The sequence below is a fragment of the Pseudopodoces humilis genome, chromosome 1, assembly GCF_049639895.1.
Source record: "Pseudopodoces humilis isolate 2021_Gansu_Grassland_sample_001 chromosome 1, ASM4963989v1, whole genome shotgun sequence".
In the NCBI taxonomy this organism is placed as follows: domain Eukaryota; kingdom Metazoa; phylum Chordata; class Aves; order Passeriformes; family Paridae; genus Pseudopodoces; species Pseudopodoces humilis.
The window spans coordinates 35,545,593-35,573,552 of record NC_142200.1 but is presented as its reverse complement, the minus strand read 5'-3'; the positions used below and the strand labels follow the sequence as shown (position 1 = coordinate 35,573,552).

Genomic DNA, 27,960 nt, shown 5'->3' with positions numbered 1-27,960 from the left:
CTTGATGTTTCCTGGGGGAGATCGCACAGTCCTGGATGATAGCCAGGAGATATGTGCACAGCATCTACCTATGCAATCCAAGTAGTCTGGAGGAAACATTATTATGCTACAGCTCAGAAAAGCACAACACACAGAGATGTGATAATTTGCAACTTAAATAACTTAATTTAGGCTGTTGTGTTCTTACCTCAGCTGTGTAGGAATATTACTCACACAGCACTAACACAAACTAACAAACATTTGAGGAATTTTCCAGATTTTGGAGATGGGTGTTCTGAAATCCAAAGAAGTCTTCTACCATGGGAATCTATTATACTGCATGACTGCAGATCAGTCTCTGTCTTCACTTTTGCCTGTGTAGTCTTGCTGAGCATCGCTAGGTAATTAGGAATAATTGCTTCCAATCTTTGAACAGCATTGGTGTCTTTCATGACATCCTGGTAGCCCCCCTGCTTTTCTCAACTTGTTTGTTCTTCTCCAAGCCTTTTGAGAGACAATTGACAAGTACAGGTATGTCTTGGCTGTGCCTAGGAATGGACAAAAGAGCTGCTGGAGGACTGATGGGATAAATAGAGAGACCACTGCTGAGATAAATGAACAGCTCCACTGAACATCACTAGTTATCATCTTTTTGTAGTGCATACTGAAATACCAGCAGTGGGGCTAGTGGATAGTGGCAGAATTGTGAAGGTAAAGGGGGATAATTAGTGCATCTGTGGTTTGCAAGGACAAGGCTAGATATGCTCTTTTGAAACACTGCAGTCCAACTGCTATGGAGAAAAAGCAGAAGTTGGGGGATTAAATGGAAGTAACTAAAGAAATGGAAGTAAGTCACTGAGAGATGAATTATGTTCTGTTAAAATCAGAGCAAAATGTTAAGATTAAACAATTTGAACAATTTTATGAAAGAGATCGGAATATATAACATATGCAGAACTTTTACACTTCTGTATGTGTACCTTTGAGTTTTAAAATGACCCTGAAAGGTGTCATCCCTACTTCTAAATACTTGTTTTAAATTCAGATCATAATTCATCCTTCTCTCTTATGAATGATGAATTACCAGTTTGTAACAAGCCAAAGTCAAGATCTTCTTATTTGATTTCAAATGAAAATATGTGTTTCTATAAGAAAAGGAACACGTGGGAGTTTCTCTGCACATCGAGAAGAATGCTGGTCACACATGTTCAGGACAGATGAATTCAAGATGAAACTGGTGCTGTTTGAATGACGACATTCTGGAATGACATTCCAAAAGGGTTAGGGGAATCAAGAGAGTTTATATAGAAATTAAACTCCTTAAAAGGAATTGAGAGTGGAGTTAATTTTGGTATCAAAGAATTTAGCTTAAATGACCCAAAAGATATCTTTTATTTCCCTGTAGCTTTATAACAATCATTTTCCAGAACGAGTGTTTCTGTTCTGACAACGTTCTAGTAAACCATACATGTAGTTATATATATGTGCTTTAAGAACTTTGTTCTCCATTCTGTGGTAGAAGACTACAAAATCACAGAAAATTATGTGAATTTGGAATTTTATTTCTAAAAGAGATTGGCCAGATCTTAGAATACATGTAAAAGAGATTTAAAGCAAAGTATGGCTATGTTGTCACCCACCTCTAACTACAGTATTCTTCTTTCATGTTTGAGAATAATCTCAGACTTCCCATTCTTTTTAATCAAAACATACTTACATGTCTAAATGAGACAAAAATGCCCATATAGCCCTCTATTCAAAGTTATTAATACAATAAACTTTATTGATTAATTACTTAAGATAACATGAGGTGAAAATATTTGTCGTGCTGCTTTTCAGTCCTATCCCAACCTTTCTTCCTAGCCAAATAACTCAGGAGATGGAGGGATGATTTTTCTATGCTGTAAACAAAGAAGGATATTTCTGTATTTTGCATGATCCAGTATCAGAGAGTCTTCTTGTCAGTGCAATGGCAGTATCAATGCTGTCTGGTCATGTGCAATGGCAGAGTTAAAGGATCCATGAGTGTTGCTACTATGCTTGAAATTGGCATTTGAGAGCAAGTGAATGACCTGCAGTGCGGGGACCTATTTAGACACGTCGTCGGACTTCTGAGCTGGTGCTAAACTGCTTTTTGTCCCCTTGTGCATCTGTCGAATATAAGCAGTCTCTTATTCCGTTTTTCGCGTGGCTGGCATTCGAGAGATGCATTGGAGAGAGGTTTTCTGGGGAAAAAGACCAACAAGATTATCCAGGCAGACATCTGAACTCCTGCCTGCTGTGGAAATAGGCTCTGTGCTGTGGCTCAAATTAGGGATAACAGCCAGCACATGATTTTTATTACTTGCTTGCCTTGGCTTAATACTTTTTTTTGCCTAAAGAGAGCTGATGGTTGAAGATACCCTGGCTTTTTGGAACCACAAACTAAACATAAGATAGACCATCCTGTGGGTTTCTTAAGATCAGGCATGAATCAATTTGTGCCATTGGATATTTTATACCAAAGCTCACATCAAACAGTTGTAGATTGTTAAATTTGGACCTCTAACTGTCTAACTTGTCCAGGTCCATGTAACCACTAAACATTTATTTTCCTTAGTCATGGAAGGAGAGCTCCATCTGGTTTAATTTGGTCTTCCTTTGGAGACTGCATTAAAACACAGTCTTTAGAGGGCTTTAAAGAGTCATAAAAGAACCTTATTTCAAGAGTAGATGGTTGCTCTTTGGCAGGAAGGAGCATGACATTCATCTACTAGAGGCTCTAGATACTGTTTTTACCTGTTTACCTAACAGGGATTTCAATTCTTCTTTCACCTTGCAGTCTGGATGCCCATCTCAGCATCTCTCCCCTCACAGTCAGATTCTTCATGCTGGGGATGGGTTGGACACAGACCCTGCAGCATAGGTTCTCAGATTTTTCTTTGTCTCTCATTTTTCTCTTTTCTTTTTTAAACTGGATCCCACAGTCATCAAGATCTAGGAGGAATCTAGATCTAGGGCTGTCAGCTTCATTGTTATGAAGTTACCTCCTTCTCTGTTACCTCCTTACCCTGCCTACTGTGCCTTGGGAATTTAAAGAAATAGTAAACCTGTTCAATTCTCACTTTTGTTAGTTAGTCAGTAAGTAATTCACCATATCTTAAACCTGTGCATTGAGAAAGCCTGAGAAAGCACAGAGCTTTACTGAATGTGCTCAAATGTGGAAATAAATAAATAAATAAATAAAACCATTACAATTACAAGAATTTAGTATTTAAAGATGTGAAGGGATATAATGGTGTGGCAAATTAAAACTTTCTTTTAGACTGAATCCACCACATATGCAGCTTGACATAATTATAAAGAAGTCAGTTGTAATTTGCTTTTCCATTCTCTCTAGTATCTTTTGACATGGACTTTTTCATTCATAGTAAGATAGAAATCTTTAAAGATTACTGACCTATAACCATGTCTTACACTGTCTTTATTTTTGGATGTGGGATGGCATTTAAATGAAACAACCAAGGGAGTCTTAAATACCATTATAAGCATGTTAATTTCCAGATGTTTTCAGGATTTTATATGTCAAGCAGCCAAGGGGTTTGACTTTAGTGTTTTGGGATCAGTTACAGCTTCATTGGAGGGTTGAAATTCAATTTTAAATCACTGTGCTGTAACGAGTTGGCGCTATGGGGTTTTATTACAATAGCTGGCTTCTTCCCTATCATGGCTGCCCATAGACTGTAACTGCATTTTTATGGGGTCTGTTTGGTGGATGTAGCCATCAGCCTTGGGTATATCACCCTGGCACCCATAGTGTGCTGGGAACTGGAACTATTTGATGCCACCTTTTCTCTCACTGCAGTCAGGTGATCCTGCAGAATAAATATTAACAAACTCTTCTTCTTATGCTGATAAGATTCTTAAATAATTTGCTATTGCCTTTCTTAGCCAGATCCTGCAGCCTTGATGCAGTCATGACTTCTTTTGACTTTATGTGAGCTTTGTCAGAGACAAAACTGGAGCATTGGGCTCAGTTTGGTGAAATACATAACATCATATCAAATCCATCACTCAAAATCTTCTTGCACATCACCAGTGTAGTTGCAAGACTTTTGTAGTATACATAATTAGAAAAACAGTTTTCTATTAAGAATTACCTTTGTTTTGTGTATGTCTGATAACGTTAAATAGTGATATTAAATATATGTATATATTTGTTAAAATATGATGAAAATAGTCTTTTCAGCACCCTTTAATTACAATTATGGATTTTAAATATCTGGAATTTGCCAGCTCTCCTTTTTATACTAGGGTCCAAATTACCTGATGAGATCAACTTCTTTGCCATTCATTTAGTGGGGTTTTGGTTCTGATTTGTTGGAGTGGTGTATTGGCTTTCAAAAATCATTGAACACATACTGCTCACTCCTTATCTGTCTTTTTTCTTAAACATTTATCAAACAATAACTGGTAAAGTATTGAGGAGTGAAACTTTTCTCTCCTCAGAAGATTTTTTTTGTTGTTTTGTTAAAATATCATGTCTTCAGCAGTAATATGTGCTGTCACTACCATCACCCTCCCCTGAACTCTTATTACTCATTCTGGTAACTCAAAGCAGTTACCAGAATGGTGGGAAAAACTTTTCTTAGTTCTGACTATTTCCCATATCAGTTGTACAACTGAATAAGAATAGCATTCACTGTTGAAAAGCAGCACAGGCTGTCTTAAAAAGACAATATATTTTTTATTGAACCTGCCCTTCTTTTCTTTGTTTTTATGCTTTGGCCTTCACTAATCTTGGCTGTTGCTCTTTTATCAAGCTCCTTTAGCACATATATTTCTTTTGCTTTATATTTTATTTAAAATTACTCAAGTGACAGCCAATTACCTGTCTGTCTGACCAATACTGCAAAAGCACTTTTGATCATCAGTTTTTTTTTCTTCTCTGACAATTACTTGTCAGAAAGCTAAGTTTCTCTTTTGCTCCATTAAACTGAACTTACTATAAATATTTGTGATTTACTCAGAATCTTTTCTGACATTCAATAACCTCCATGACACATAGTCTTATAAATGTATTTAGTGAGCTATTATAAGGGGTTACCATCTTAAAATCATCCAAAAGCTAGTATTCCACCTGGAAAAGTGAATGCAGATCATTAAAAATCTAATGAGAGCTTCTTCTGTGGTCAGATTCCTTTAACTGTCACCAAAGCTATGAAGTAGTATTCTAAGTCAAAGTTAAACATTTAATTGTGATGCTGACTACACTCATTTTTGATAATGAAGCCTCTGTTGAAAGATGGTAAGTTAGATAAGGAGCCTGCAATATTTAGCTGAGGAACAGTAATTTGCTAAATCTTATTCTTCAGCTAAGAGTGATCATCTGACACCTCCCTTCATCTTCAGGTTTAAATGCTCTCCCCTGCATTAAAAACCTGGCATTTCTCTGGTGTTATATTTTATCTTCTTTTTTACTGAAGTCAAGCCTGTCAGAAAAATTCTGAAATCACAGCAAGAGTATAAAATTTGTATAAAAAGTGGTTTATGCATTACCATTGGTCTTTGATGCAACTTATTTATTTACTTATTTATTTTAACCTTCTTCTTTCATCACCTGTTAATTTCCTGTTAGAAATCCTGGGGTTTAGCATGTGATAAGTCAATCTTTTACTCTCCAGTGCTGAGGTTTTATCCAGAGTAGCTTGGCAGCTTTTTGATGTCGCTTCTCCTTAAATTAGAAAGTGCGTATTTTCCAAATGTGAACGTTGAGTGTTTGCCCCAGGGTTTTACAAAAATGTTTTCTCAGTGGAATATCTGTCAAGGAAAAAGAGATACACACCTAAGATCCCTGGAATGTGAAGACAGACTTTAAGTCAAATGTGGATAGTGCTAAGAGTGACCTTGATCCAAGGTCTTGTCTATTTCAGCTGAAAAGGAAGTGCAGAAGGAAGTGTGGGAGGGAGGGAAGGAGGGAAGGAGGGTAGGAGGGAAGGAGGGAAGGAAGGAAGGAATGTAAATCCTCAGAGATTCACCATGTCTGGGAAACTCTTCCTGAAGCCACAGGTTCAATTTATGATCAAAAGATGAAGAAGAGAATTCTGAACAAAACATCTTTATCCTTAGGAGCAGCAGTTAGTATGGATCATGCGCTGTGCCCTGGAACTTCTCCTGTGATTATTATTAGCAATATCAGCCAACTCTGAGTCTTACATGCATAATTCAAATGTTACAGATAATTCCTGACCTGAATTTAGAAAATGAGTACTATGAACTGTAATTTTTTGATTCACCATTTTTTGTATACTATTTTAATTTTTGAAAGCTGAGTCCATTTGTAACAGTAAGTGTCCATTTGTGAAGTCATAATTTTTCTCCTTTTTTTTCCCCTAGCTTATAAAATTGTTTTAATTTCAAAAAGGATTTCAGACTGATATAGTTTTACAGTACTCCAGTCATTAAATATTTCTTTGATTTTTGTTAGATTTCTCAAATACAAGTTTTTTAGATATACTACTGATATTTTTCTGGTTGTTATAATTTCTAGGGATTGTTTTACATGACAGATTGAAGCAACTTTTTAATATCAAATGCAGAGAAGATTATACTTCCTAATATTTTTAATTTAGTAATTTATAGGGTATCAGATTTGCAGCTGTATCATTAACCTTTTCTTTTTACATTTAGCAATTTTATAGTCTTCTGTTTATATCATCTTGATACAGTGACTTCTGTTATGGATTTTGTTCTATTTATCAATCTCAAAATAACATGTCATTTATAAAACTTTCCCATTAACATATAAAACTGACTGTTTTCCTTGATGTTTCTGACAGAAGAGAAAATTGAGCTTTAACATGTATTTGAAAAGTTGACTTTGTAACTCTGCTGTGGTGTCTCATCACTCAGACAGCTTCTGATGCATATTTTGAAGTATAATAGGACCTGAGGATTTAAAAGAGGGATTTTAATCTACAGGGCACCCTGTTGAAGCCTTCTCTCAAAAATGTGTTTTGATTTCTCTATTGATGAGGAGCATCTTGGTGATTTCGTTCTGCAGGTCTTATGCACCATTGCCTTACATTTTGCTACTTGTTTGCCTTAAGCTGCTTGTGAAACATTAATGCTACAGTTGCACTGTTTTTTCTGTTCAGGAGGATCCCATTGCGCTGGCAAATCTGGTTGACCCCTCTAGGTGAAGAAGCTTGGAATTCAAACAGATTAGTTTCCCTGAAGTTTTTGCTGCTCTTAATACAAAAGGGCTTGAGCAGGGCTGGAAGATAAGGTTCACCCTGAATGACTTTATTGCAGCCCCATCTTGCAGCACAATCTTACTGCTCTGCTTCCTGCAGAGCACCTTCTCCTTGAGCTCTGCAGGAAGTGGGAAATGGGAAATGTTTGTAAGACATAGTGAAACAAAGAGGTAAAAACCCAAGACTTCATTAAGTGAAGTGCTGCAGTCCCACTAGAGCATTTTACTGCTAGTCCTGGTCTCCCGAGTCATGCACTTTGCATTACAAGATTGTCAGTGATGATGATGACTAAATAACAAAGCACTCCCTTGCCAGTAGTAATAAGAAATATCATGTATCCTTTTCCAAGTATTGTTATGATAAGAAAATGTTATTTCCCATCAACTTTGACAGGTTTTTATAAGTTCTCATGAAAATATTTCACTCAGCTGGACATAGGTTTCATGACAAGCATACACCTAGTATCTAAGTTATCAAAACAAACCTTCCTCTTTTATTTGCAAGAAAGGTTTGGGTTTTCATTCCACTTTTATGTTACTAATTTAAAAAAGTGTCAAACACCAATTTATTTTGGACAGCCGCAAACTTTGTTCTTAGTTGTCACAAGTAGTGGAGGTGCAGCCTCTCCCAACTCGGTAGGGAACTGGTATGACAGTAAACCCCCAGAGGACCTCAGTCACATCAAGCATACCCCAGCTGCAGCCTTGAGCTCCTCTCCCCTACTAAATTGATTATTTGTCTTCTGGCAACGGGAAAAGTTGAGCCAGCTAATTTTGGGAACATCTCCCTTCCCTTTAGGTTTCAGTTTTTTAGGCTGTTTTGAGAAGAATCTGAAAATGGTGATTCATGTGGGAAAATGTCTTGCTGAGAAAAACAAAATTTTGGTGAGAAAAGCTGCCTCCTTGTAATCAAAATGTTTCTGGTGTAATATTTTGAAGTATTCATATGCATGTAACTCCAAGTGAAACCAACTTTCACAGAATCTAGGCTAGTCTGGTGGCCACTGATGGACACAGAGATTTTGGATTTGGGCAAACATCAACAGTATGGGTTCTTCATATCTGTGCAAAACCAGTCTGTAAATGTGCACAGGTGCCTGTTTCCTTCCCTTTATTCTGATGATTTCTGTCAAATCAATTACCTGAATCGCAGCCTGTGTTAGGGATTGCTTTTTTCGTTTGCACTGAGCTAAAAACTTGGTGGCCTTCACTGCTTTTTGGGGGCTCTGCTGGGTGAATACTAGACCTAAGAACAGCAGCACTCAGATGTTTCCTCTATTCAGTCCATACTGCTCATGGTATAAAGAAAACAGATCTTAATATGTTTCTTCTGCTATGATCATTAATTATTAGGTTTTAAGTTCTGCCTGTGTTGCCTGCAAGATGTTATAATTTAGAAGAGAGTAGCAATTTGAGGAGGAAAGACATGCCTCCTACCTCTTTCTTTTCTTTAGATTCCACTCGCCCCCCACGCCACCCCTGCTAATGTATTCTCTGGGCTTTGGGGATGAGGCAAATTACTCTGTGTTGGTGACAAGAGCAAAGTAAGTGAGACTTAGCTGTGCAGGAAGGTCTCTCTGCATAGCCTGATGGTGAAAGCACTTCTTAGTGGGGAAAGAATGGTACTGTATGCTTGCATCCTGCTTCCAGGACTCCTTCAGTGGTTTCATGCTGTCACTGTATATAAAATAAAGAGTGAGCCCTGCAGGCAAGAAACATGAGCAACTCTCCCAGTTTTGTATAAGTGCCATAAGCAATAGACTGTATCCTCATGCTTGTTCTCTCTTTCTGACGCATGAAATACAAATTTTTTTTTTTGCCTGTGACGCGGCTTCAAAGAGAAGCTCTTTCCCTTGGTATCCTAATGGATAGGAAGTGGGAGGAGAGGAATGAATAAATCAGTAGGCAGCAGGAGGGGAAACTGACTTTATTTCTCTGTGTTTGTGGTGGGTGCCTTAACCACATTAATCCATAGAAAGACTAATAATTTTTTTATGTGTAACTCTGCCTATTGAGAATATACACATGTGCACCCTCATCTTTGGTAACATGTGGGCACTGGGCTATTTTTTGGGAGCCCAGATCTGCCTGATGGATGTACTCAGAACTTGCTTGGCAAACTTTTTTATCTGATCCAGTTTAGGCATGAGCTAACACCAAGCCTTTTAGCATGAGTCTGGTGACAAAGTGCAGTGGTTGCATTCATTTATGTTCCAGTATCACGTTTTTCAGGCATTTAAGGTGATGATCTGAAAATTTATCCCAAGGGTCAGTTTAAGAAGGGACAGATACTAAACATCTTCATTCATATCTGTGCTTCAGGCTTTTGTCTTTCAGATAGCTCTAGGTGTTACAAAGCTACATAAAATGCATAATGGCATCCATGACCCACCGGTGTGAATTTCCTCAATACCCACTCTGGTCAAGCTCTCTGCTCCCCACACCAGCACATTCTCATGCCTGGAAGAAGGCAGACAGTGGCATGGTGGATGTTAGTGAGCCACTGGAGTTTTCTGTCACATCAGCCAGGGTTATTGTGACCAGTGGTCTTCCCAAAGAGTGGGAAACCCATGGCCAAGGGCAGTTTGGAGTAGATGAGTATATAGTTTGCACACAGCTGTGCTGTTTCAGAGCCAAAGATACTTTAATGGAGACAGTGCTAAGCCAGCTGCCTTCAGTGCTGGGAGTGTGATAGGACACACTCAGTTTATTGGTGCAGGTGAAGAGCAAAGCTGCAGGAGAGTTTCAATGAATGTCAGGGCAGAGGTGGCACTAACCAAATCCTAGGCTGATTTGACAGCTCCATCCTCTGCTTGCTTGCTAATGTCAGGGCTCTGGAAGAAGACACATTGTCTCTGAAAACTGGTGGTCTGTGAATTTTTTATCTGTTTTGCTGCCCCAGAAGATTTCCACTTGTAATGGGAATGAAAAAGTATCTGGCTCTGGTCATGGATGTTATAAATGCCTTCCTATGTGATACAGGACTCTCAGTATGTTATTGCTAGACCACAAATTGTAAGTTCTGCCTGTGCCAAAGAGCTTTCAAAACTCTTTATTTATCATCTTGTACATGGGATTTGGGTCACCCTTGTATTGTTCTGTGTGATTTTTCATTTGTATATGCTGGGCCAGATGTTTAGCTGATAAAAGTCAGTGTAACTTCACTGATTGCAAAGAAGCTGCACCAAGCTGATGATTCAACTTTTGTTCATTTCATTGTTTAGATTTATCATATTTATTGACCTCAGCATAGAGAATATGGTTTTCATGTCTGCTGTAAGGGAGGGGCTTTATACAAAAAAAATGGATTCTGCTCTCAGTGACACCAAGCCTCATCTTGCAGGTGAAGATTGAATCCAGCCATAATGTACAAAATGAAATGGTTTATGTGAAATACCCACATATGATAATACTTTGGTTGGTATTCATAGAGCTATGCTTGCTCCATCTGTCTCAGTTATAAATATTGTAAGTGCATATTTCAGTAAATTTTAAGGTTTGTAACAATGTAGTAAAATCAAGTTGATGTTAATAAATTCTAGCAAGCACAGAAACTCGGTTGTTTCTCAGTAGGTTTCTATTTAGCTGCTCAAGAATATCTTGCTACAGCTGCAAAAATATTAAACTAAGTTTAAACTCCAACAAATGCTCTGCTAAGAAAGTTGATTTTTCTATGTTTAGAACAGTGGATTGGATTGTCAAAAATGAGTAGCAAATGTGCCTGCAGAAGAATTTTATATCTGGCTTTTTGTTTTCCTTTTTTGCCTAGTGTTCAGAAATGCAGAATTACCTAAGAACCACATGCTGATGCAAAGATGAAAGTTGGCAATTCTTAGCTTCCTTTTCCACACCCAACTAAAATTAGACCCAAAATGCCATGAGGACACTGGGAAGAGATCTATTAGGCTGCCACCATTTCTTTCTGATTTGCAGTTGCCCAAAAGTAACGTAGCAGCCTTTGAAGAGCACAGATGGCTCATTTGGCTGTTGGTTTTGAAGCAGTTTGCACTGAGGTCTTCCAAAATTTTCTACTGCCTTTCAGCCCCTGAGCATATATCTGTGGCTCGGGTAGTGAGGAGCTCCCAGCAGTTTTCCCTAATTCCTGCACTGAAGAACTCCTGGGATCACAGTGGCCACATCTGGGACTTGTCTGGGTCTGCTCTGCCCTTTTGGGCTTTTAGGAACAGATTGAGGAACTTGCAGTTGAGTCTAGTTGAGAGTAAATCTTAGGAAACAAGGACAGGGGGAAGGGAGGGGACATGATGGTATTTCAGAGGCAATAGCAAGGTTTGCCTAGCTTTGCTCACTTGCTGGTAAAACCTGGTGCAAATAAGAAAATACCAAGTGTTCAGTCCAACCAATAATTAAAAAGTGGATGTTCTGTTTCTGTGTTTTCTTACAGCTGGCAGCATTAGAGAGACAAATCTTTGACTTCCTGGGTTTCCAGTGGGCTCCTATCCTTGGCAATTTCCTACAAATAATAGTTGTCATTTTGGGTTTGTTTGGAACCATCCAGTTTAGACCTCGATATATAGTCGTGGTAAGTCTCATTTATTATATTTTTTGTTGGGTTTTTTTTGCCATAAAACCTGTAATATTACAAAGCAGAATTTTCTAGGTTTCAAAATACCAGATGGTATTTCTGTAGAAACTGTAGAGGTCTCAGTGTCTTTTTGCAAATTTAGTACTACTAAGTGAATTTTTTGATGTTTTTTACATTATTAAAAACAGGTAACCTGGATAAAGTGCTGCCAAAACTATGTATAGTATAGTATATATATATATATATATATATATATATATATATATATATATATATATATAGTATAGTGTATATATATATATATGTATGCTATAGTACAAGTCAATTAGACTATATGTAAATGTATAAACAAAATACAAATTATTGCTGTTTTTGCAACAGACAATTAAGAATTGATGGCGATTAAAAAAATTTTTGCAATTACCAAGTTATGTTCCTTTTGTTTTTTACATCTTTCTCTTAAGCAGAAAGGAGCAAGGATTATAGAAATTTCTTTGGTCCTGTTACCCACGGGTTCCAAAGAAGCCTCCTTCTCACTTACATGTAATTTTGTCATGACCTGTATTTATGGCTTTGACCTTAAATTATCGTAAATTCTCTCTGATGCTTGTAACTTGAAGCTTCTCAGTTGTTTTTTTCCCCCATGTTCTCAATATAGCCAGGAATAAAAAGAAATTTCAAAGCTGTGAAGTAAACTGCCAACAAAAATAAAAATCTCTGTTCCTCCCCCATGTTCATTTTTAAATGTAAGAATACTATGTCTTTACTTGATAATGGCTGTATTTGGAACATTCTGGTTGTGTTGTCAGTAATGGATTTTAAGAGGCTAAAGTTATCTTTTTCCTCACAAATGAATGAAATAAACGTCTGCAGGGGAAAAGTTGCTAAACAAATACTTAAAAAGCTTCATATTTTCTAGTCCAGCCTGGAATCCTGTAATTCTTTGTCATGTCTTAAAAGAAAAAGTGAACAAAAAGTTCATCCAAGATTATACTTATATTAACTATGCTTACAAGCAGACTGTAATGAATTGAAAATAGATTGATATAAAAAAATAGCTCTTTTATCTATTTTCTGTGGTTGAAGAACTGTGCATCCATGTATTGATGAATCACTTTCTGCTTCATGCTCTCCATTTTATACATAAGAAGTGAGTGTAAGCATCTGTAAAATTATGTAGGAAATTCATGTCTAAGTGCAACACTACAAAATTTCTTGCCCCTCAGGTTCAGCACTGCTATTCAATGATGCAAAAGCTCTGTTTTAATCTTCAAATGAAATGCAACAGATGTTGACTGTTTTATATCTCTGCCAGGGTAATTGAACATTTTAGGCTACACAAAAGTTCTTTTAAAGCAGAGGTAGAAAACTCATAATTAAAGAAAGAAACACCTCCCCAACAAGGCACTTTATGCTGATTTAACTGAACTCATATTCTGATTTATCTTTAAGCATGTATTTAGGAGCTCTAGCTACAGCAGGTGCCAATACCCATTACTGTGGAAGATGAAGATGAGGGAAGATGAAGGTTTTAGAGCCCAGCTGGTCAGAGCATGGTGCTAACAATGCCATAGGTCACAGGTTTGATCCCTGTATGGGCCATTCTCTCAAGACCTGGACTTGATGATTCTTGTGGGTCCCTTCCAGCTCAGAATGTTCTGTGAATACCCACTTCTTCATCCCATCACCACCCCTCTGAGCAACCTGTGATTATATCCTTAGTAACGTAGGGTTTACAGTGCAATAGGAATAGTTTGAGCCAAATCCTGAAGTCTGAAGGCTGGCTGTAGCACAAGGTGTCTGTAACTAACCTCACAACTTAACATCAGCAGAATGGGGTGGCTGTCATGTCTTCCTGTTCCCACTGTTGTGGGAAGTGTGACTGAACACTTCTCCAGATCCTCTCCCCCACTTCTGGCAGGAGTTAACTGGACCTGTCAGTAAGCCAGTTCCATTTCTAAGCTGTCAGAAAACCAAACTAGCAAAAAGTGGGGAATTTGCAAAACAGGTGACCTGAATCCAGTCTGTGAGGTTCCAGAGGTTGCCAAGGCTGGCATAAGGTCGGGATTGGGACTTCATGTTTATGAACAGCAATGTGCAAGATTTCTCTTGTTGCTGTCTCCAAACTTGTCAGTTCAACCTCATGCCTAGCCTTGCCCTCAGGCTGAATTCAGTGAATATCTCAAGCCAGCATAAGCAGTACTCCCTTTGCTCAGCTGCTGCCTTCAGTCCCTGTGCTGTTCCCCTGTTTGCAACGGCACAGGTACTGGTTCAGCACTTGGTAAACTGTCAAACAAGAACAGATCCAGGTTAAAAGCAACTATTTTCTTTGCTTGTGTTAAGTGTGGGTCAGCTCTTTGATATGCTTTGCTTGTTCCAGTAGCTGGGAGAGGGGAAATAGGAACAAGTAGCCAGAGGAAGGAGAAAAGTGCTTGGAGTCTTTCTACAGCAGCGCCGGGTTACACCAGCTTGAAGTTCTTGTTGAGCATAGCCTGAGGATCTTCCAGTCTATATCAATACAAGCTCCCCAGAAGCTGGGCTTCCTAGGGCTGTGCCAACCACAGTTTAGCTCTGTCCACTGTCCCCAGAAACCCCAGGAGGAGTCAGTGATACTGGCAGTAAAAACCTCTACCAGTGCCAGCTGCATAGTAGCTGTTGTCACTAAGACAAAGTGACACTCCACCTGTAAAATTTTACTGCTCACTTTAAAGTCTCTTTAATGCAAATCTTCAGTGGTGTCCTGAATTTCAGTACACAAACGCAATGCAGAGAGATTCTTACCAAGGCTCTGAGTAGTGAATTAGGTTTCGAATTTATGGAGAAGCTTCATGGCCTTCCATGTTCACAGGTCCACTTTCAGCAACATCTAAGCCCCTGGATTTGTTAGTGGCTAGTATCCCAAGAATTTTGTCCTGTGTCTGTGGCTGAAGAAATATTTTGAGTCATGCTTTTGTGTACTCTGCTTGATGAAGCTTCTGATTTAGATTAAGTTTAATCCAGTTTAACTGGAAAAGTAACTAATTGCTTCAAGAAAATTATGCCATTGTCTTTTCCAGAAGACTTGCCTGGAAATCAGCTTAACTAATGCAGATGATCCCATCATAATATTAAAAAACAGAAGTAAAGAGAGAATCATGTCAGATACAATGGTTTGCTTCTGTAAACTGTCTCCACAAAATTAATCTGGCGTGAGTGCACACCAATTGTCCTCATGATAATCTGTCATACTCTGGTGGTGATCTTGACTTCAGCTGACCAGCTCTGGAGCCATTGTTTAACCTCAAGAGAATGTTTTCAATCTATCTTCTGTGTAGCGAAGCCCGCCTGAAGGCTTCCCTGACAAATGAAGTTACACAAAAGCTTTCACTTTTTCATCCTATGCTGCGTATGTCATGTTCAGTCTCCTCAAATTTTAAAATAAGTAAGGAATGGGAAAGTAACTGAATAAATTTAGTACATGTAGGGCCATAACTTGAAGCACATCTATACTGCAGTCAAATATGAAACTGTTTCTTCAGGCACAGTTGAGCAGACTTTTGTTGCAGGTATGTATAGCCAAGGAGTTCTGTGAGGGCTGCAGTGGGAGCAGATGAAAACAATGGTAGTTGCACGCTTCTGACCCTTCCACTGCCTTTGAACCCAGACTGGCCAGTTTATCTCTAGGATTTAGTGACCACGTAAACCACACCATAAGCATAGCCATTGTAGGTTAAAAGTCTGAATAAAGAAATTAATTTAAGTGATATAAAATTTGTCATGAGAGTTTCTACCAAAAAAAAATGTTCCACTAAGAGCTGCTGTGCAGTGGCTGATGCACAAGGCATCTCTATTGAACAGAATTCTCACTCCAAGTAGTTAAAGATAGCGGTTCAAGTTTACTGGCTACAGTCCCTCAGATACAGGACTATATGGATGATGATTCTGAAATAAATCTGCAATTTCCCTTGCTCATACTTAAAATTCCAAGTCCTCAGAGCTTAGGAAATAGAGAGAGAAAGGGAGTGTCAACATTGACTCCAAGTGTCCTAATTAGTTGAAATCAAATAATTATTTCTAATAGGTTTTGTATTAATTAGTAATTTAGATAAATGTTATGAACAATTTGTCCTGTCACTAAGCAGATGTGCTATTTTCAGTATTTGAATATTTTGTGACTGAATTAAATCTATGTGAAGTTCCCAGGGGGCATAAAAGTGCAGAGCTGATTCCTAATTTTCCCATATTAGCTCATTTGAAACTTACCCAAACATTTGCAAAGAAGAAAGAAACAGCTGAATTTCAGTTCTAACTACACTGTTGCACTCTTGTTGAAGCTTCAGAGCTCTGCTGTGATCTGTTTCCTTGTTCAAGCTTTTCCTTTCTTAATAGATCTTGCTATCATCAGATTTTCAGGCTGTTAAGACTGATTGATGATGATGATGACAAGATACTTGTTAAAGCTGGGGATTTTCTCCCTCTGCTACTTCTGATATGGGACTTCAAAAGGCTTCTAAATGATGAGTCATATAGCTAAAATTGCAAAAGCCAGGCTGAAAGCTGAAAAAAGAATGTGTTAATAAATAGTGAGGGATGAAAATAATACACTTAAATAGGGAGAATCTATGGTGGGAATCTCTGTTTTACTTGCCTTAATGTATTCCATTAAATAATATGATATATAGGCAATGGATATAGTTGAAAAGCCAGGAAAGAGTTTCTTAAAAAAAAAACAAACAAAAAATGAACAATTAAAAAACAGAACAGCAGAATAAAGGCTGTATAGGATACTCTATTCAGTATTCAAACAAATGTTATACAGAGAGTGGAAATATGTGAAATATTTAGGCTTCCAAAACTACTTGTTGAATATCCTTCCTGGTAAGTCCTGTGTTGTTACTCTCATTCATGCTGATTTATGTCACTTCCCTTGCCATCTTTCATAAATATGGCTAATAAGGATTTGCAAGTACTGATGCCAGGTATTACAGGAGGATGATTTGACAACCCAGTAGTTGCTCCTTTCCCTTGAAGTATCCCCGAGCCAACATTCATTCTCTCATGCTGCGAATGACACTGTCAGAGTAATTGCTGCACTTCAGATTGAAATATACTCTTGAGGTAGTTTTTTCATTAAAGCTAAACTTATCCCACAATCCTTGTAATATTCAAACTTGTAAAATTCTCTTCCTTCTTTTACCTTAACCAGTTGTTTTTGTGGTGTTGTGCCCATCCAGTGCAAATGTTTTAACTCTGGAAATCTTTGTATTTCACTGATATATTAAATAAATCTCTGCATTGGTTTCAATGTGATAGTAGAGTCAAGAGGTATGGAAATCTCACTGTTGTAGAGAGGCTGGCATTATGAAAGGGGTTATTTATTAGATGTTTAATATGAAAGGTTTAGTGAGTACTCCCTCCACATTATTGGTAAAACTCCAAGTACTTCCTCACACTGCATAGTATACACTCCTTAGTGCAGAAGACCAAAAGCAATAAAAGATGTAGTGTATGATAGGGAGAAATAAGCAAAGATTATGACCTGGTCCTAGGTCCTTCCTCTAGAAGGGATCTGTTACAAAAATATCCAGGCGATTTTTAAATTGTGCATCACTTAGGGTACAAAATAAAAAAACAAAACAACTCTTCTTATTGATTCAATGTGTGTGGAAAATTCTTTCTTCATGCCAGGTGTGGTGAGGGTTGTGACACTGAGTATGAGGCCATTTGGGATGGGGTGCACAGAATGTGGGTGGCCAAGGAACTAGGCAGGAATTGCTGGGTGTTGGGAAGTAAGAGTGAGCAGACCCAGCAGGATGGACAAGATAATGTTCAGGACATGGAGTGGGAGAGGTTAAATGGCAGGTCAGATCATGAAGCAGGTTAGGTGCCTTGGGAGGGAAGTGAAACCTGAGGGTCAGTGTGTACCTGATGTCTCAGACCTTAACCATTCCGACACTGAAAGAGGAAATTGCCAACATGCATGCTGCATCCCTTCACACAGAGGAGAGCAATTTGGGCTGTTGCTCTGCTAGCAGAAAGAGGTCTGCATCATGGATCTAAAAGTTACACCTTTCTTAATGACTCAAGCAGGTGTTAGTGTGATGCCACATAATGGAAGATTGCTCGGTGGGGTTTTTCTAACCTAGACTGCATATACATATAAATTTACACAGTGCATATAATGTCAGAATGTATTACAAATTTTTGAGAAAGAAACATTCAAAAAATTAGAAAAGTTGCCATTAAAGCCCTTCTGTAGTGTCTTATGGTGATTCTTTTATATATTTGCAGATTTGAACTAGATAGATACCTACTAATTCTTATATTGTTGCCTCAGTTTCAGTAGAAAAGAAGGACAGACATTTGGTGGTATTCTGGTGATCAGAGATGTAGAATCGCAACCTGATTTTTCAGAAAACAGAAGACAGTGGGAATAGTGAGGCACATCCTACCAAGAAAAAAAGGATTGCTTTTGCTGTGAAGGCTGTGCTCAGTAGCTGAGTTTTATCTCTGCTCTCAGCCACTGAAACCTCTTTTGACACAAAGTGAGTCACTTTAACAAATCCAGTCGCATGCTTTGTTTTCCCCTTGCATTCTGGATTCTTGTCTTGAGACCTTGTGGTCTGATTTACACGAGTGCTGCATGCTCAGCCACAGGGAGCTGAACATTGAGTTTATAAACTGAGTGTATAACCTCAAGCATTCTGAAAAATGAACTCTTAAGCACCTCAAGTTGGATGCTTATAATGTATGAATACTTCTGAGTATAATCTCTGCATGTATCAGAACATCATTTGCATTCTGAGAACTGTATCGTTCCCTTATAACATAAAATAAATTAGTTAATGTTTGTGCAGCTCTCACACAGTACAGCGATGAGCATCTTAGTAAACCTCATGAGGAAATTAATATTCTGTCCTCAGAATGGTATGAGCAACAAGGAGAGAAGAAATATTGAGCTAGCTGTTCATAAAATGTGTTAGGGGAGGTGAGATATTTTAAAATAAAAATATATCTTATGATGATTTATTAATATTTGGATTGTATTGCACAGCCACGAAATAGAAAAATTAAGTTGACATGCACAGCTCAAATTCTGACATTTCCTAATTTTGCTTTGTTGCCTTTGCTGTCCTACAACCTTTCCTTAAGTACCTACAAAACTATACAAGGAAAGAATCTGCTCCTTACATATCCAAGAGGACAGTAAGTTTCCTACTTAAATAAATTATATAGTACTAATTACTGAATATAATGTAATTATTATGTTTATAAAGCAGATGGAGATTAAATTTAAATTTCTGCAGCTCAGTGAAAGTTTAGGAAGATCCTCTCCATACACAGCAGCTGGGTTTCAAGGTGCACACCTACTTTGCACCTGCACTTCTCTTTCAATAATCCTCTTGGTGGATCAGGAACCAAACTGGTCCTAACTGTGTAAAACAGCATAGCTTGGCCTGGGAAAGCAAGCTCAGACAGTTTTTGCCTGCACAGCACAGAATTGTCATTGGTAGCCATGGGACAGAATGAGGCCATTAACAGATTTGGCTTGGCCTGGCAGATCAAACAGAATTCCTTTTGTTGTGGTGACAGAATTAGTTCATAGAGAGATAAAAAATTCTTTCTCAAAAAGGAGAATATTCCCACATAGTCTTGATCCTGCTTTTTACTTACAACTAGATTCTATGACTTGTTTATTAATTTTGAACTATCTGCACGTAATGTTCTGAATATAAATGTTAGGAAATCAGAAGCTGAAGATGGCATCAAGTTACTACAAAGTCGACAAATGTAAAATGTGATATACTCTAGGTTAGTCATGTGAACAGTACAGACCTCAAGTTGCTTACAGACCACAACAGCTTTGTCTGTGTTATCATAACCCAGCCTTCAGCTGCCACACTGCCCTTCTTTCTAAGAGAGAAAAAATGACCCAGGAGTGTTACTCTTGTTTTGTTTCTTAATCACCTACTTCTTGGGCCTTTGCCCAGCCGCCTACATACCTCAAAATAAATTATATTAAAGCAGTTGACCTTTTAGGTGTACAGAAATGGCCCTTTGCAGGGGGGAGGAATCAAGGAGGGGAAAAATCAAATCTTTATCTGAACCTTTCATTATACATGACAGGGAGAGGAACAAAAGGGGAACAAAACCCAAAACTGCCCAAGAAAGCCAAACTGATGGCACCTGTGCAATGCATTGTAGATCAGTATGTGGAGCTTTAATGATTATATGGAAGCAAAACAATAGGTACTAACCCTCATTTGGCTGAGTAGACTTGTTCTTAGCAGCAGTTCTCCACTGTGGAGGCTCCAAGTGTGTAAATGTAAAGTGGCAGTGCTGCTGCTCACTGCATTTCTTCCAGTGGATGTTAGTCCAGCTTGGCTGCGTGGACACTTGGCCCAACAGGATGAAATGCTCCTGAGGTGGAGTGCCTGGAGAGTTCATTGGGAATAGTGGACAGCTCTATGGCAGTAGAGAGTGCATCCATAAAGAAATGGTGCCAGCCTGTTGTGCTGACAGTTAAAATGTAAATAATTTAAAGTAGATGAATTCATGTCCCATTCTTGCTGTGGGTGATGTTTGAGTTCAGTACAATGCTGGAGAAGCCAGAAGAGGTATGGATACATTCAGCTGTTAAGTGTGCTTTGCAGGATCAGATTCATGGCAAAAAGCTTGCAGAAGTAGTGAGCTGATTTTAACGTAATAAAGTATGTTTTACTGTGAAAGACTCTCAAGAGATTATATTTACACCTTACCTATTTTTTTTTAAAGAAAAAAGTCTAGATTACCCAATCAATAGATCTTCTCTTTTGTTTGGTGGTGGATTTTTTTCTTTCATCTTTCTTCATAATATTTAAATGTTATTTCAATAATATTTACTTATTTAAGGTATTTTGCTCATCTGAAATTTCCTTTAAGAGAGCTAAATTATGATTTAAAAATGACTCAGATTTGTCCCAAAGCTGGTGTTTCAGTCAGCATTTTAGACTTAACTGATATCAGTAGGATAGTGTAAAACTGTAAAGAGTAAATCTGTTTTATTGGTATTTATTTAGTACAGCAATGAATATTGAATTTGTAATTTCCGGTGGTTCTTAGGGGACTTCTGCAGGGGGAGCTCCTTTTCTGAACTCTCTGTTCTTGGCTGTTCCCAGAAGAACAATGTTTATTGATATCAGTGTTTTATTATTGATCTGCTCAGTATGAAGTCGTTTCATCTTCATGTTTTATTTTTCTCTCTTTTTTGTGTTTAGTACACGGTGTGGACTGCCCTGTGGGTCACCTGGAATGTTTTCATTATCTGCTTCTATCTGGAAGTAGGCGGGCTTTCTAAGGTAGGTCACTTATCCTTTTTCAGGTTTATGGGAGGGTGTTTCAACAGCAGGACTGTCAGATTTTGGAAGACTGGAACCACAGAGGAAAAATGTGGTTGTTTGAACATCCAGTTTGATCTTCAGCATTTCCCTCCAACAAGAATAGTAATGTTTGAACTTCTCCCTGCTAGTAAACAGCCACAGGTTTGAAGTACATAAATGCAATGAATCTGAATTACAGTTGCCTTCTGAAGTACCATCCCAAGGTGAGAGGTAGGAAGTATTCAGTTGTAAATTTGAGGTCCTTTTTGATTCTTGAGAAGCAGGCACTGTAATTTTTGTTGAATTTTCAAGTGTGTGTAAAAAGTGTGAATTTCCAAGACTACTTTGAAAAAAAATTACTAAGAAGGTTAATGTAATAAATTGTTGAGTAAATTGATCTCACAGTGAGAATGTTAATTCTTTATAAAAAAGAACAAACGGCAAAGGAAGAATTTTGTCACATCTGAATAAAGCTTTCCATTACATGACACTCAGTGCTCTAGGTCACCAATTCTTTATTCAATCCTCTGATTAGAGCAGAAATGTTTGCTTGAATTATCGAGAGACGTGCAATTGTTCAAGGTGTCCCTTATGTTAGCATAGGTTGTGTTTAGTGTTGTATCTGCAGAGAGTTTCAAACAACACCTTCTGGTTTTTATCCCCCAGTTGGACACAGATGATATAGATCTTGGTTTACCACATTTACCACATTCAAATGATTCCAGGCACAGTCTGCCCATGGCTCATGCTGATCCCAGCATTGTTAATAGAATAAATGCCACTGTTACTGGTTGTAGATTTAATGATATGAACTGCATCACTGTTAATTCATGCAATAATTTTAGAGAATGCAGTCCTGTGCAATGTGCTCTGGGAAAACCCTGCTTGAGCAGGGAGGCTGGACCAGATGACCCACTGTGGACCTTTCCAACCTGACCCATTCTGTGATTCTGTGAATTGTTTACTCCACTCAGTCCAGAGTGGAACATTTCTGAGCTATGTACTTGCTAGCATTAAAGCTCCTAGCTTTTGGTTGACAATAAACAGAAAATTGATGAAACCAATTTAATAAGAAATAAGACTTCATTTACTCAGTAGAAATTCCATTTAAATTTAAGCTTTCAGCGATAGGTTCCTTTGGTGATAAAAATTCATAATGAAAAGCTGTAACAGTTTATTTTTCCTTCAAATATGTAGCTTGTGAGAAGTCACAGGCTTGATAAAGAAATTAGTACACTTCATAGATGATCAAAATAAATGATCCTGATGGTATGTTCTGACTTAAAACTCTAGTGCATGAACAGAAGAGCAACACATAGAAATGATGAATAGCCAAACATTGTTCATTCTTATGATACATAGAGTTGTATACTTTTATTTAGTTAGGTCATGTCTGTTTTCGTAGTGACTATTATATTTTATGTATAAATAATATATTTATCTAAGGGCCTAGGAAGTGAAGCAAAGCTTTTAGTCTGACCCTTGAATTTGTTTGCAAAGGATTCTGATCATGTCCTCAGTTAAGAGGTTTATAAATCAGCAGGTGTGAATTTAAATCCTTCATCTTCCAGTTTCACCTCTGTGTTTCACTTTTTGCTCTTCTTACTTAACATGTATGACAAATCACAATGCAGAGAAATAGTAGCAAAAATACTGCTTGGCAGTTGACAAAACTCCCTTTTATTAGTGTATAGTTCAGTTAATCTCAACATTTTTGTGGAACTTTTATCTTGTGGTTTATAATTACATTTGAAAAGTATTTCTCAATGAGGTGATGGACACAAAACTATTGTCATGGAAGTTAACTGCTCTTGTATAAATTATACCAAAGGTATGAGTATGAAGACCAGCTTAGCAATGATAGAATTAAATTTTTTCAGTACATCACGGTATTTTGGGTCTATTTATTGGTCTTTCTGAAAATTATGTTAGATATGATGAGGCCATCAAGATACTTTTTGTCCCATATGCATAAAATCCTGGGTATTTACCATTTGGTTAATATGTCACACCAGCTTTAATTGGGACCCACATTTTATTCAAGATGCTAGTTAAAAAAATTCAGCATTTCTTCCATTAATATGTTCCTGTGCTGTCAGACATGATAGAAAAGTGCTGTTATCTGAGTACATTAGTGTGGTTGGGAAATCAAACACCATAATAAGCTTTCCAAGTATGGCTATTTATTCAGCATTGAAATCTTGGCAGGCAATATTTGCTTTTTTTTTTTCCTTCCTATTGTTCTATTTTTCCATTAAAAAAAATAAAAAGAAGCTGTGTCTCTGAAATGAATACAGATTGATTACAATTTTAAACTTCTGTTGACATACTATCAGGGAAAATTGTAGTGCTGTCTGGCAGGTGATTTCTGTTGGCTTGTTTGTTTTTCAGCAGTACCATGTTTGTATTTGCTTTGACCAGAATGAGGTAGCTCTTGCTTGAATTGAGTCCTCAATCATGAATGCTTCAGAAAATCTAACTTGGTACAATTATAAATGGTAATTTTAATTCAATACCTGCCCATGGAGTATCCATATAATGCAGAGAGACTTTTCAAATGTCATAACAGAAATCCACCACTGCTGAAATTTTGCTCAGATCTTATTTTTGAAGTGGGGAGGAGGATCTCCTTTGAATATCCACTGTTTGAATTCTGCCAGGAAGTACTACTGCAGTTAATGAAAAATTTGAACGAGAATACAAAGGACATAGGTAACCTACTCCTGTTTACTGTGAAAGTTTGAAACATTTTCCCTTAAATTACCTTCAGTTAAAATTTTCTTGATAAACTAAGCACCCTCCAATAGCTAGGCTGTGTTGATTAGGCAGTCTTCTGGGAAAAGGATGATATAGCTTCAAGTCATCTTGGGTGCAAAAGGGAAATAAACACAGCTCTCCCACAGCCAGCTGTTGTCAGTAGAAATCTAACGAGCAACGGTTCCCTCTTTAACTGCCTTATAAACAACATAGAGGTCAAGATCCTTTTTCACTTACGTTAAAGATGTGCAAATGAAGTTGTAATACTTCTTTTCAGGGCTAAAAAAAATTTATTTGATCAGAAATAGAAGAAGTATACCTATATACACCTTTTTTATTTGTATTATTTTTTCCTGATTTTAGCAGCAATGAAACTGCCTATATGAAATAAATGAAATTTGCCTGTCTTTTTTCATTTACTACTTCTCTGAAATTAGAAACATAATTTTTAGTGTTAACCACTCCATATGAGAGAAACAAAGCTGTTATTATAGCATGACCTTTTAATTCTGCACTGCAGGATGACAGCTTGCTACATCCATACATAAACTCATTAATTGTTTTGATCTCATTCTGTGTCTTGAAATGAAGTTCTAATGTCACATTCCAGAGTACAGACAATTTAAAGCATGTAGACAAAACTACAAACTGTTTTTCTGAAGTTTTGTGCTTAAATGTGGACCACATAATTTCTAATGTGTATAAGCCATCCCTCCATCTTCAGCAATATATGGTGTTATGTACTCCTGTACAAAGGAGTCTTCATCTGTTTAGAGTGTACATGTAAACAACATTAATAATTATGTTGTTTACATCCCTCCAATGTTTCAGATCCAATATGAAAATAGCTGTTTTCATTTGTATTTATCATTTGCTATTCCAATTTTTTTTTTTTAAAGACCATTTTTCTACTGCTTTTGTATTTGTAAGTTACTGGCATTTCTTTCCATGTGTTAAAACCATTATTTGGTAAATGTATAGCAGCACTGAGGTACTGTGTACACCTTTCCTGTTGTTTCATATACCTTACCTAAGCAGCTGGGGTACATTGATGAGCTCTTTTCTTTTTCTAGGATATTTCTGCTTGTCTTGCATGGCTTTTCCATGGCATGCTTCTTTGCTGTGAACCATGCCTCACTCTGGATTTAAGTTTTGCTCTCAAAATTGAGCTCTGTGTCAGCTGACTCTTCTAATATTTTTGGCCAAGGATTTGCCTGACACACACTCATATATTCAGTAGGTAACTATTTCTAAATAGTTTATGTTTATTATCTTGTCCTTAGTTTTACATGTTAAGTGAATGTGAGCTCTCTGTTATGCCTGTGACACCAACTTTCCCCTGAAGCTGTGGGAAGTCTTGCTTATGTCACTAAATGAAAAAATATCTTTTCATGTGTTTTTTCCTAGTAATATTTACTTTGGTCAATGGATGATCAAAGTTTTTAGGGCTCCCATCCAGCTTTATTAAGCTGGAGACAGAACTATAAGCCAAATTATTATGTGGACCTGTAGTTGGAGGATAGAATTATCTGATGAAATTAATGATTTCTTCCATCTGAGGAAAAAATGGACTAATAATTTGCTTATTAAAATGTTGAGAGACTGGAAACGTAGTGCTCTTTTCCAAACAAAATGTTGTATATCAGAATCAGGGTTAATTATGTGGACTTTATACTGGCTGCTTGTGAAATCAAATTTATTCCATCTGGTGCATGTCAGTCAGTCCTTAATTGTTGTGCAATTATATCTAATCATCTCAAATGGAGCAAGTTAAGCTCAGAAACAATGCTAATTTGTATTAATAGAGATGTAATGGTGTATGCTTGGGCTTGTGTCTTTTTTTTTTAATGTGAAATGAGAACATTGGTTGAATTTACATTAAGAATATGAAAGAAAAAGTGATTCTCTTTCTAACTTGTGCTGATATAAGTGAGAAAACAGAGACCATTATTTTGGGTTAATTATCATCATAATTAGCTCCACAGAATTACCCACTCCAAAAAACTCAGGGACAAAGTTGGCAGCATCCATAAAACCTATATGGAAAATCAGTAGATAGAGGATAAAGGATTTCCTTAGTCTAAGCAGGTCATTGTGCATCTACTCACATGTAAGTGACTTTTATGTGGAGGAACTTTTTTTCATGTCCACTGGGAAGAAGAGCAAGAAATAATTTGCTGAGCATGTGGCAAAGAAGATTTGGTTGGAGGTCAGGAGAAGCTTTTTAATAATAAGGACACTGAAGAGAATCTAAAGCTGTTACAAAGCCTTAGTAATGGACAGCTCTTCTACTCCACTGTTTTTGATCTATAGAAACAAGCCTCTGTCAAGATAAAAACCCGAGTGTTCATGGATGGCTTAGGGTAGGAGTGTTTACATTCAAAAAAATGTGTACAAAATCTCATCTTAATTAAGACTCTTAAGCATTTCATCGTGACTGTCATTCCAGCTGGGGAGCTTGGGGTGTCTCTGGCTTTTCTCCCCAGAGGGTGTGTAGGGACACAGAAAACAGGGTACCAAGTCTCCTGGGAGGCTGACAGCAGGTTTTGGGTGTGCACAGGTGGGGTTTTACTGTTCATCTGTGTGACAAGAAGAGGGAGACAATGCTGTCATTGCTGTTCACTCTTGGTAGAGATTAGATTTCTGTTATAGACAAAACTCAAGTGCTGTCTGTTTGATTGATGGATCTTCAGTTGAACACAAATCATTGCCTTCACTGAGAGCAAAGCAAGAATGATAAGTGTATTTCTTTGGTGCTGTACATACTGTATACATTCATGTACAGATAGCTGAGAATTTCTTCCCACACACCTCTTATTCCTCATCACATCTTTTTGATCACCGTCTCTCTTGGGAGACTACACACTCTCGGCTTCTAATTCTCCTCACTACTGGATGTTTGTTTGCTCCAGCTGATGCCATCAGCTGCTACCAGCTGAGAAGTGCACAATGATGTATCATGCTGAAGCACTGGATGTGGCTGTAGGCCTGTTGCAGTTTCTAAATATTACAAATTACTAATTTTATAGCAGTAGTTAAATGTAATCTCAGTGGAGCATATGCACTAGTAAAATTCAACTTGCAGAAATTAAACCTGATGGAAGGCTGGGTTTGTTTCCTTGAGGCTTGGACTCCCTCACCTTCTCCTCCTTCCTCTTCCTTATTACTCCCAAAGGGTTTAAAAACTTACTGTTTTGTAAATAATGCTCCAGAATCTTCTCTGACATTAAAAATGTACTTTAATAAGTAGAGTTAAGATAATATAAAGCAAAAACCAGATCAAATATAAGTTTTAATGCTTGTATCATATAATCCATTTAACCCCCTTTGCATTCACCCTTTCTTTGAACCAGCTCTCAGAAGTTTGTTTGGTTTTTTTTAAAAAAAAGGTTTTAGACCCAGTTGCCTCTTTTTAGTTTTTCTTGTGCCTTTCCCTACAGGAGAGGTTCCACTGAAATGTGTTTGCTAAAATATGAACCTCTAATATAACCTTCCTTATTCAAGTTGCTCCTCCCATCCTGCTGCTCTCTCACTATAAAAAGAAATAATCTCCAGGTTCAATTGTATTTAATACTTTACCATAATGTTCTGCTCAAACAGCAACCTTTTGAATTTTTAATTACTTTGGCAATAAACCTGGAAACCAATTTACTGTGAAGTTATGCAGTGTAATATTGAACAGAAACAACATTTCAGCACTTCAGAATAATGGCTCTGGCCTTGGCTGGTGTTATGTACCGTTAATCATAGATTAACATGTTGTTGGGGTGCCTTTCAATGGTATTTGCAAATAGTATTTTTTGATGTTGTGTTAGGCTGACATCAGTACGTGCAGGAGCAGAAAATCTGTGTGGTAGTTTCTGTATAGAATACAATGACTGTTTCCATGAAAAGTTAGAGCAGAATTAGCTATGAGCCATGAATTCATAATGATGAAGCTATGGAAAATAACATTTTCTTCTTATTTGCAATTTAAATGTCTCAAACAAAAAAGGTGACTTACAAAAAATGACTTAATATGTGCTCTTTAAAAAAAAAAAAGAAAGAAAAGGAAGAAAAGGAAATTGAAGAGCAAAAAGGTGTGAATCTATTGTAGTTGAAGAGACTTT

The 27,960-nt window shown here is 37.4% G+C and overlaps 1 protein-coding gene across 2 annotated transcripts in view; it reads left to right on the top strand.

Annotated features, from left to right (window-relative positions):
* Nucleotides 1–27,960, top strand: part of NKAIN3 (sodium/potassium transporting ATPase interacting 3) — a 334,300-nt gene that overhangs the window by 147,255 nt on the left and 159,085 nt on the right. For both annotated transcript variants that reach the window (XM_088058130.1, XM_088058125.1), the window contains exons 2-3: nt 11,616–11,753; nt 20,993–21,073. In XM_088058130.1, the coding sequence (XP_087914256.1) occupies nt 11,616–11,753; nt 20,993–21,073 (219 nt within the window). The remainder of the gene's footprint in view (nt 1–11,615; nt 11,754–20,992; nt 21,074–27,960) is intronic.